We start from the raw sequence: 10900 nt of genomic DNA on the forward strand, positions 1-10900 counted from the left end.
TTCCTTCTCATGACACGATCATTCGTACCTATTTTCCTTGTCTAAATTCTAATTTCGGGACGAAATTCCCTTTAACGGGGGGATGATGTGACAACCCGAAAATTTCTAGCTTGCATTCTTCACTTCTTATCAATAATAGACTCATTTTTCTATCTTGTAGTACCATTTAGGGTCTATTGGAGAGTTCTAAACGTGTTATAATCAAGGTTGGAGTGTGGAAAAGGGTTAACTCGAAGTGTAGGAATCAAAACCGGGCCAAACACCCCAACACATGGAGTGTGCGGCCGCACACTTGAGTGTGCGGCCACACACATGTGTTTGCGGCCTCACACCCTTCCCAACCGCACACTCCACCTATATATACCACACTTAGTCATTTTTGAACACTTCTTTCACTTCTTTAAGCATAGAACTCGAAATCCTCTCAAGTATCATCCATTCTCCTTGAAGATCTTCATAAAAGGTACCAAGAACACCATCTGGCCGCACACATGGCAGCACACATGGCCGCACACAGGGCCGCACACATGTGCTGGCAGCACACAAGGCCGCACACCTGGCCGCACACACACATATAGTGTGTATTTTGGCCATACACTCCTTTGTAAAGCCTTATACCTCTTCATACAACCATATATGATTGTAACACTTCATTATAAGTGTTCACTAGTCCCTAAAGTGGTCCCAATTCATTAATTAGTTGTTCATAACACTAATTATATTCATATATGTGTCAATATATGCTAAATAGGATTCGCGTGTGTACTCAAGCCACCACTTAATACTTAGCAACTGATCCAACATTTTCATCAGAACCACTCACTACAGGTGAGTTCATACCCCTCAATCAATGCTTTAAACTGTTTTTAAATGTTTTATGGGGGGGATACAGGTAGAATAATGCTAGTTATTATATCAATCACATGTGATTAATAAGCAACATTCAAATGATTGGCTACTTATTAGACGTTTTACCAAACAGTTTCCTTCAAATGATTTTTATAAACATTTTATATGTTTTAAACTCCTTATTACACTATACATCTTACTCTGTACATTACCTTTCAAACTTATTTACAACTGTGTTTCAAACAAATGTTTCCTTATACTTAAACCATTTTATCAAACTTATGCCTTCAAATTGTTTTATAGGTTGACATCAAGTCAATCTGCAAATAATATTCATGTTCAAATGTTTTACAAAACTTATTTATGCTTTTATATTATAAATTTCATGCCTCTATATGTATAGTTATATAAGAAATATTTAAAAGACTTAGGAAGGCTATCCACCCTATTTCCTTTTCGCGCTTGAGATTTGGTCTGGTGGGATATCGGGTACTCGTCCGAAAGGCGTTTAAATATTAGTTATATATCATGTGTACATATATAGTCATAAAAGGTCCTTCCAGTTCATCTCATGCCCTTGGGTAGCCAAGGTATACATCCATGTCCATACGTACCAGTTAGACTACTAGTAAACTACCATATGGGTAGTTTAGGAAGATACTAGAACAATTACTAGAACACGATATCATACAAATGAGTCAGTTCATTCATGAGTCTATACATTACATTACTATGAGAACATATACAACTATACTAGAAAGAGAACATATACAACTATACTAGAAAGAGAACATATACAACTATACTAGGAAGAGAACATATACAACTATACTAGAAAGAGAACATATACAACTATACTAGAAAGAGAACATATACAACTATACTAGGAAGAGAACATATACAACTATACTAGAATGAGAACGTATACAACTATACTAGGATGAGAACATATACAACTATACTAGGAGGAGAACATATACAACTATACTAGAACGAGAAACATTATATTACATATACGAGAATACGTTAACAATTGTGATCCACTGGATCGGAGCATGCCTTAAATGTCATGTCCCGAGTTGTAGCCAGAATTCTCTTGGAGGGAGAGCGTGAGTTTGCGTATAGATCTATACTGGATTGACTATCCTACACCTTGCTGCTAGCTACAGCCGGACCTGCAGGTCTGCGGGTGCCAAACGTCATTCCGTTATTACGACCATTCGTATGTTGTTGTTACCAGTCGATAGTATGGTGCAATTATCACATTATACCTTAATATAAATCCGGTTTAAGGTAGTTAGTACAGCAGTAGTTCCTATAATACAAAACTACAGTACTATAATGATTTACCCATTACATATTTTTAGTGATAACCTCACTTAAACATTAATGTACCAACTATAATTGTTAAATGATAGTTACACTTGGGAAATTACACACTTTTACAACAAACGAGCATACAAAACAGTTAGGTCTTGGTAGAAGACTACATTCAGAACAGTTAGGTCTTGGTAGAAGACACCTTCATATACTAGTAGGAATCATAGGGATTCTAGGGTTTTTCAAACACTTACAGTTCATAATCACTTTCAATACTTACAATACATAGACTTACAAATTCTTACATACAAATACTTACATACCAATTAAGACACTAAAAACTTATGATCTCACTAGCTTCAAAGCTGATACTCGCTTTCAAAATTACTTGTATCCTCAGGTCATCATAGGCAGGTACCGATGCAAGGAGAAAGGAAGATGGAGCTTGTTCAAGACTTTTCTTTCATTTTGATTTATGCTTTAGTGTTTATCAAAATTTGACAAAACACATTTGTATAATAATTATATTATTAATACAATGGATGATGTTGTTGCTTGTTTACTACTTTACATTGTTGTTGATATTATACATGACGTCCTCCGCCCCAGAACGTTTCCGCCGTTCTTGGTTTTGGGGTGTGACATATTCTCCCCCATAAAACATATGAAAACCAAAAAGAGAGGGGTATGAAGCTCACCTTGAGTTGTGGTTTCGGTTTTGAAGAGAGGAGTGAAGAAAATTTCGATCCTAGTAAGCTTTCTTGGATGATCTCGAATTTAGAGGCTTTTAAGATGCAAGATCGCAAGATTGCATGGATTTAGAAGAGATTTTTGATGAAACGAAGTAGTTAGATCATGGATTAAACATCAACTTACCTTAGATTTGTGATATTAAGAAGAGATTTCCTTATAGCCCTTGTGATTCTCGAAATTTTTGAGGGAGGGTGTAAGGATGTTCTAGTGAGAGTTTGAGAGAATGGAGATGAATTTTGTGAGTGTGTGTGTGTTGTGTTCGGCCGATAGAAGAAGGGAGAGGGGAAAAGAGAAAGTTAATGAGATGTTTGCTTGGAAGCATGGGATTTGCATGGAAACCCACCAATTATTAGTGAGGTGGCAATGAGAAAGTCAACTCCTCTTTCTCTTGTGGGTTTGGGTCGAGAATGGAGAGGGGAAGAGAGAAAATTTGGGCTTTTTTACCTTAAGCCTATATTATAGTTAAGTTAGATGATGCTTGGCCCAAATAAATCAAAGTAATATTTTTATGACCTATTAGGGCTAAATTAAATTGGTTGTGACCCATTAAGGCCCAAAATATTATGTTTCATGTATATGGGTCCAATTAGGGCCCATTAGAGAGTTTATTAGTCCATTAGGCCCAATAAGGAAATCCTAATCAAAAATGGACTTAAACCGGGATTTCAAAGGTTTCCAATTCTTTGTTGACCATTTGTAGTGCTAGAATGAAGTATTTGATGAAGTTTTGTTGTTATAGAATAAGCATCATGCATGCTTTCATGTTATTGATTCATAGTTGTTATAGGTGTTGTAGTTACAAGGCACCAAAATTCCTAGTTGTGACTAGAAACATGTCTTTTCCTTTTTATACAAGGCCTTCCTGACATCCTTCTTTCAACAACTGGTAGTGGTTTGGTGTAAGGTGTTGGTTCCCACATATTACTATCATTAACAGGAAGGATGTTAGACTCATAAGTATCTAAAAATTTGTCCTTACCAAACCATGTGCTGATGAATCTTGGTAGATCCTATTGTGTGTAAATTATGGTTGCTTGGGCATAGACACAAAAGATCCCAGACAACTCCCAAAGTTTACATGTACAGTACATCCCCTCTAAGTTCACTCCATATGAGTGGAAGCCATTTCTCACTTTATAAGTATTCAAACCACTTGGATGAACATACCAACTCCTGCAAACACAATAACAGTTTTAATTAGTATACATATTGATATCAATACCAAACTCATACATTTTCTTAATTTTATGATACTTACTTGATATCAAAACCAAAATCATCCATTTTCTTAATAGGTCATGGACACACATCGTTCACCTATTTACATGCATCTTGCTTCAAGTGAAAGAACCTTTCCATGATATATAGTCTAATCTCCTCAAGCATGGCCAACAAAGGCTTCTTTCTGGCATCAAGTATGATGGCATTAAAACACTCTACCATTCCATTTTCAACAGCCTCATAGGCCGTTCCACCTTTAAAAAATGCCATGCACCATGATTTAGGCTTGCTTGCTATCAAATGATCATAAGCAGTAGGATTGACTTCTCTTATCTTCTCCATATCCAATTTGAAGTCTCCCTCAACAGTTGACTTGGCAACTGTCCAAAACATATTCTTGAACTCTGTACTACTGAAGATTTTTTTTGAAATTTACATACACATGTCTTGTATATTGTCTGTGCTCCACATGTGGCAGTACAAACTTTACAAGTTCCAAAAGACCCTATCAATTACATTAAAACATTTCATCAGTAACTAATTGATACATGTATAAATGAAAATGACAAATAAAGATAATAAAAAACATTACCTTGTGTTGATCAGAAATAACACACAAATCCAAGCCTCCTTGTAATTCTAGGTCATCATGTAATAGTTCCAAGAACCACTTCCAGTTGGGATTTTTCTCAATTTCAACTACTACCCAAGCAATGGGATACACATGGTTATTTGCATCCCTGCCTATGGCAGTTAGTAGCTCACCTTTACATTGTCCCTCCAAAAAACTTCCATTAAGCCCAATAACTCTTCGACAACCAACTTTCCATCCTTCTTTGATAGCTTTAAAACATGTATACATTCTATAGAAAGTAGTAGTGTTATCAGGGTTTGCAGTGACAAATATTTGCATTGTACTCCCTAAGGGTGATAAAGATGAGTCAACTGGGGTAACCAACAAATAGAAGGGTTACCGGTTCAAAGGGCTAAATTGAGTGTAATAGCCGGTAACATGTCCTTTTTCATAAATTAAAATTAATTCAGAACTAAATCATAAACCGGGGCAAAAGTTTGGGACATTTCCACAGATTTCCCGATGTTATTATGTGCTTTTGTCCCTAACAAATGATGTTCTTAAGTATGACATGCTCTTGGATTAAGTGGATTGTCTTTCCAGACATTTTGGAGTGTCAAAGGTCATAAAAATGCAATCTTGGTCATTAGTTTTCTTCCATGCATGGGTTATAATGTCTTAATGAGTTAAGAAGTTATGGTTTTTAGTATTGAGCACTTCCTAACCATGCAAAGTCATAAAATTGGAAACTTTATGACTTAAGAGGTTATTTTGGGACTAGATCTGGATTTTGGATAAAAGGGATTAAGGGATTAAGCCCTTAATAGAAGGAAAGTTGGCTGCCACATATGTTGGGTGTATGCTGGAGTACGTTGCGTGTACGTGGTCAACAACCTATTTTTTTGGTCAAGCCTCTAGCACGCCGCGCATACAAGCTGAGTACGCTAGGCGTACTTAGCTGAGTTGACTCAGATTGATTTCTTTAACTTTCGACTTTGACCTAAGGGTATTTTGGGTATTTTGAGTTGTAGTTGGGATTGGTCACTATTTGATGTATAGGTGACTGGTAGAGCTAATATTCAGAGTAGTGTCATATTCAACTATCTTTCCGGATTGAGAGGTGAGTTTTCCTCACTGTACTTGTGGGTCGAAGGCACCAATGCCGACCCACTGGGTTATGTATCTTGGTTTTGAGAATGTTGCTATGTTGTATTGATCTGTTAGAACTGAGTCCTAGTATATAGGATATTGTTATGTAATAGTGATCTGTAGATCTGCCTGTTTATTTGTTGACTGGTTATGTGATTATTTGTTTACTGGATATATGTTATCTGATATGTATATGTCGACATAGTTTGGTTGGGTTGAGGTGATACTGATTTATGCGGAAGCCAACAAACCAGGGAGCAAGACAAACATAAGTTGTGGGCCTGAGAGGCAAGCTAAACTTATGTTGTGGGCTCAGGAGTAAGCCAAACATGAGTTGTGGGCCGAAAGGCAAGCCAAACTCATGATGTGGACTCAGGGGTAATCCAGTCTGTTAGCTGTGGACCCAGTATGTATGCTGTTATATGTCTGTGTGGTGGTACTTTGGGGGAACTCACTAAGTTTTGGCTTACGGTTTTCAGTTTCATGTTTCAGGTACTTCAGTTGATCGTGACAAAGCGAAAGCGTGATCGTACACATCCTTTTATGGCATGTTCTTGGAGACTTATGATACACTAATCTTGGGATATTTGTACTTTAAACTTGATTTTGTTTGAAAATAATAGTTTCTTCTGATTTGAAAATGAAAAATTGTATCGTGATTTTGGTACGTTACGTGTTTAGTACATTATTATATTTATGTTCATGTTTGTTCATATATGATCAATTATGTTTGTTTATTTTTGTTTGTTTGTTTGAGTTTGTTTAGCATGTTCATGAACATAAACTAACGAACATGAACAATGTAATTTGTTAAACAAACGACATGAACAAGACAACTAATTAACTTATCCGTTTATGTTCGTTTATTTGTTCGGCTAACTTAAACAAATGAAAATAAACGAACCCCATCCGTGTTCGTTTACATCCCTACTTATAACCGCTTCATTTTCACAATCACAACATGCCATTTGGAAGATTCAATCAAAGAACTTCCACAATCACAATAAGTTCCCGAAAGGCATTTTACTTACTATATATATATATATATATATATATATATATATACTCATCGGTGGAGTATGTTACCAATGAATTGTCATTTCACCAATTATTTTCGTTTCACAAGTGAATTATCATATCACTTTGACTATGAAAATATACATTTTGAGTATGAATTTTAGATATTTAATATTATTAAGAGCTGTCATTTCACGGGTGAATTTAGACACTATGACAATAATTCCCTATTGTTTTCCTACAAATATGGTTCATTATACTCGGTGTCCAATCATATTTTGTCAACTTATTAGAGTTATATCAACGTGTTTGAAAATAAGTTCACCGGATGAAGTTCACGAACAAAGCTTTGTCAACCTGTTTGTATTCTTTCATAATCCTGAAAGAACCGGTCACAATATCGTAACAAGAATCAAGAATAATATGATGCACATATTTGAATTATGTTTCGTGACGTTAGAATGTGTGGTAAGATGATTTTGTAATATATATATATATATATATATATATATATATAATTTTTGGTTGTTATAATTTAATTAATATCGGTACCATTGTTTTTGTAGATTCAAGCATTTGTTAGGCACATGTTACTATTATATAGGCATGAAAACCTATCTGGAACCAAACTAGAACTAAAAACCTGAAAACCAAATAAGTCGTAAACTAAAACCGAAAATCGGACCGAATACTAGTGATCGGTTTTGGTCCGGTTTAGCTATCACTAAGAAATATACTATCTACAAAGGTGTTTGGATCGAAACCGGCCTGAAACCAAAAAAACGGAAACCAACTAAGTCGTAAACTAAGAATCGAGAACCAAACCGAATACATTAACTGATTTCGGCTTTTTTTCAGTTAAAAAAACTCATTTCTATTTTTATGGTTATCTTTTCACAAAAAAAATATATGAAAAATGAATTTTATATGTTTGAAAAGTTAACGAGGGGTTAAAATTGCTAAAATTCAAAATTCACAGTGCCAAAACCTACCTGTTTTGCCCAAAGACCAAACCCCAAAAGGCCAAAACACACTCGCAGCCGGCCGATATTACCTTCTCAACGAGGTTTGGAGAGCAAGAGAGCGACATTCGAAAGATGGGTAGAAAGAAGGAAGTGGTGTTTGACGAACAACCGCCGGACTTCGATCCGGCCAACCCCTACAAGGATCCGGTGGCGATGCTCGAAATGCGCGAGCATCTTGTGAGGGAGAAATGGATCGACATCGAGACCTCCAAGATAATCCGTGATAAGCTCAGATGGTGCTACCGCATTGAAGGTGTCAATCACCTCCAGAAGTGTCGTCACCTTGTCGAGCAATACCTTGATTCAACTCGTGGTATTGGATGGGGTAAAGATGGCCGTCATCCAGATCAGCACGGTCCGTCCTCTGCAACTTTTGATTATCTCTATTTTCTCTCGGTTTATCATCCGTTTTTCTTTGTGTCCTTACATCAAGGTGTTTGATTTGTGGTAATTTACAGGTCCTAAGGTTCAGAGCGTGGAGTGATTTCTTTTTTAAGGTATCTTTTCATGAAATCTTTTACTCTTAATTGTTTACTAGGGTTGATTGATTGGTTTTTTGTGCTTTGCTATGTAACATGGCTATGGCTTATATCAGTTGTAGTTGTTCAGTAGGGTTGATTGATAGACCAATAGCAGTCCCAGAAGGTATGCAATCACTCTGATATTATGAATATCAATAGAGTTTAGCAATGGATAATTCTCAGACTGCTGAAAATTGGCTTGAATGTGCTTTGGATTGGAATTGTTTTCTTTATGTGTTGATGGATTATTTTTGGAGTTTATGATACAACTGGATTTACAAAACATTAATAGTCATCTCATTATATAAATCAAGCCCTGTTTCAACTTTTTCCCCTGTTATGTGTTGAATGATATTTGAGAAAATGATGGCATACTTAGAGAAATGGAAGAAAAAAACAACCGATGAAAAAACTGTAAAATGTCCGGACTTAATTCCCAGGATTTCCTTACCAAGTCATATTCTTTATGCATTAATATATATATATATATATATATATATATATATATATATATATATATATATATATATCTTACTGGATTAAGTGTTGTCTCTGTTAAGTAAAAAAGAAACAACATTTGTCAACTTTACATGTGGGTAAAGACTAAAGAGATACAACTTGATCAACATAGTACACGAACAAGGACAAAATTATGATACTCCAAACATGGACCCAAATGAAACATAATGGCATCATTAGTTAAGTATTACAAACACGTAATAATATATTACATGGTTTTAAATTTCCAACCAATTACATGGCTCTAAAAGCCTTGCAGTCGTCCTACAACACATGAACTTAAAGACTGTATGCATTATGCAAATGCAACTTCCAAGCCAGTATGAATTCATGACAGTTATTTAATCATATGCTTGAATATGTTGAGTTTGACACTTGAAACATGACTTCATAGTAAAAGGCATGTCAGGGGTTGGTATGTTTAAGTGGTCGAGCTCAAAGAATCCTGAAGTGGGGCTTTGACACACTCTCTGTGCAAAAGACTTTAATGTCCGTCCTCCTTATTCTCACTCTCACCATCGAAGATAACCCTCGAAAGCTTGTCCATTCTTGTCCCATATAACAAAAAATGGTGAAATTGATGCTAAGCAATTTAGGTTTGACCTCAAAAGTTAATTTAGACTGAAACTGCAAAAATATGTTGCTTGGTTTGAAATCTATATAAAATTTTCTTTAGGATTTAATGCACAAAGGTCACAAAAAAGACATTAAGTTTTAATTTTTTACAAAATTTCCTTCCATCATTTTCTCAAATTATTTTTTAAATAGTACAGTATCATTTATCTAGACAGCTACTAAATTGGAAAAAAGAAACAAGTACTTGAATATTCAACATACTAACTGAATTTGCTTTCTTCTTGTGGCAGGTCATTGGATTGTATTGTGGTAATGCATGTAGAAATTGGAGAGAAGACAGAGAGCTTCCATCACCAGTTTGGTTAAAAAAAAAATTGTCCTTTTGTTTCATGTTGAAGCTAATGTTAATGTTACGTACATGTTTGACATTCGTACCTGGTCATTATCTGGATTTCTGGATCCAAACCATGGATTTTGACTTTTGAGTGTATTTGCTAATAAAAAATAATTTCTTGATCCACTCTTTGATTTAGGGATGACCAGAAACCAAAAAACCAATATTCTTGGTTTGGTTTTGTATAAACTTAACCATGAAAACCGAACCCAGATGGGTTAAAAAACCTACCCACCTTATATATTATTTAATATTTTGAATATTATTTTATATTTGTTATACATATTTTCGTAGACAAGTTTGATCTCTTTTTTATGGTTGTAGAATTCGTATTCTTATCCTTATGTAGTTATTTTAGTATATTTAAATTGGGTACAATACCATTCATATAGTTCTTATAGTATATTTAAATTGGATACAATATCATTTATAGTGAGTATTTTACTTGAAGGTTGTAGTTTAAATAAATATTTACCAGCTTGGTTAAAATATACTTAATAGTTCTAGGCTTTATTAACAAAATAAAAGAAAACTAAATCGATTCTTAATATCTTCACATGGTTGAGAAACCCATGAGCATCTATCCCTCTCCGGCTGCATGTTTCTTCAATAGATTTATCCATCTACCTTCGGTTGGTTGAGCTACGGTATCTCTTTGTTTGCCATTGCCTAGAGAGTAGTTCTTCACATTTCTTTCTCCTTCACCATATCCTTAGCTGCTAGATTGTAGCTGGTTGTGCCTAACTCCTCATTAGTCATTGTAGCTACCGGCATTGCTGGTATTTCGTCCTCTATTAGTTTCCATACCCGATTGTTTAGAAATCTAATGAAATTTGCATTAGTTCGTGCAACACGTATTAATGAACCATATTTGTTTCTTACGTAAGGGAATGGATAATAACATTGTAAAACCAAAAAGTCTAAAACCCAAGTGAACGTACTACGGGTAACACCAAACGGGATATGCATCTTGAAGATGATG

The 10900-nt window shown here is 35.2% G+C and overlaps 2 protein-coding genes across 2 annotated transcripts; one reads left to right on the forward strand and one right to left on the reverse strand.

The window, feature by feature from the left end:
* Window positions 1–4239: 4239 nt before the first annotated feature.
* Window positions 4240–5056, reverse strand: LOC145068058 (uncharacterized). The gene is made up of 3 exons (XM_079015050.1): window positions 4736–5056; window positions 4629–4648; window positions 4240–4555 (listed from the first exon to the last, which is right to left on the reverse strand). Exons 1-3 carry the CDS (start codon window positions 5054–5056, stop codon window positions 4240–4242), a joined length of 657 nt encoding a protein of 218 aa, XP_078871176.1.
* A 2837-nt stretch (window positions 5057–7893) lies between these two features.
* On the forward strand, window positions 7894–10044 carry LOC145069027 (NADH dehydrogenase ubiquinone 1 beta subcomplex subunit 10-B-like protein (Complex I subunit NDUFS6)). Its single transcript, XM_079016005.1, has 3 exons — window positions 7894–8263; window positions 8367–8405; window positions 9815–10044. The coding sequence occupies exons 1-2, from the start codon at window positions 7981–7983 to the stop codon at window positions 8390–8392; spliced, it is 309 nt and encodes a 102-aa protein (XP_078872131.1). The 5' UTR covers window positions 7894–7980; the 3' UTR covers window positions 8393–8405; window positions 9815–10044.
* The last annotated feature ends 856 nt before the right edge of the window (window positions 10045–10900 follow it).

Source organism: Lactuca serriola, chromosome 8 (assembly GCF_051521515.1).
Source record: "Lactuca serriola cultivar US96UC23 chromosome 8, Lser_US96UC23_V15, whole genome shotgun sequence".
Taxonomy (NCBI): Eukaryota; Viridiplantae; Streptophyta; class Magnoliopsida; order Asterales; family Asteraceae; genus Lactuca; species Lactuca serriola.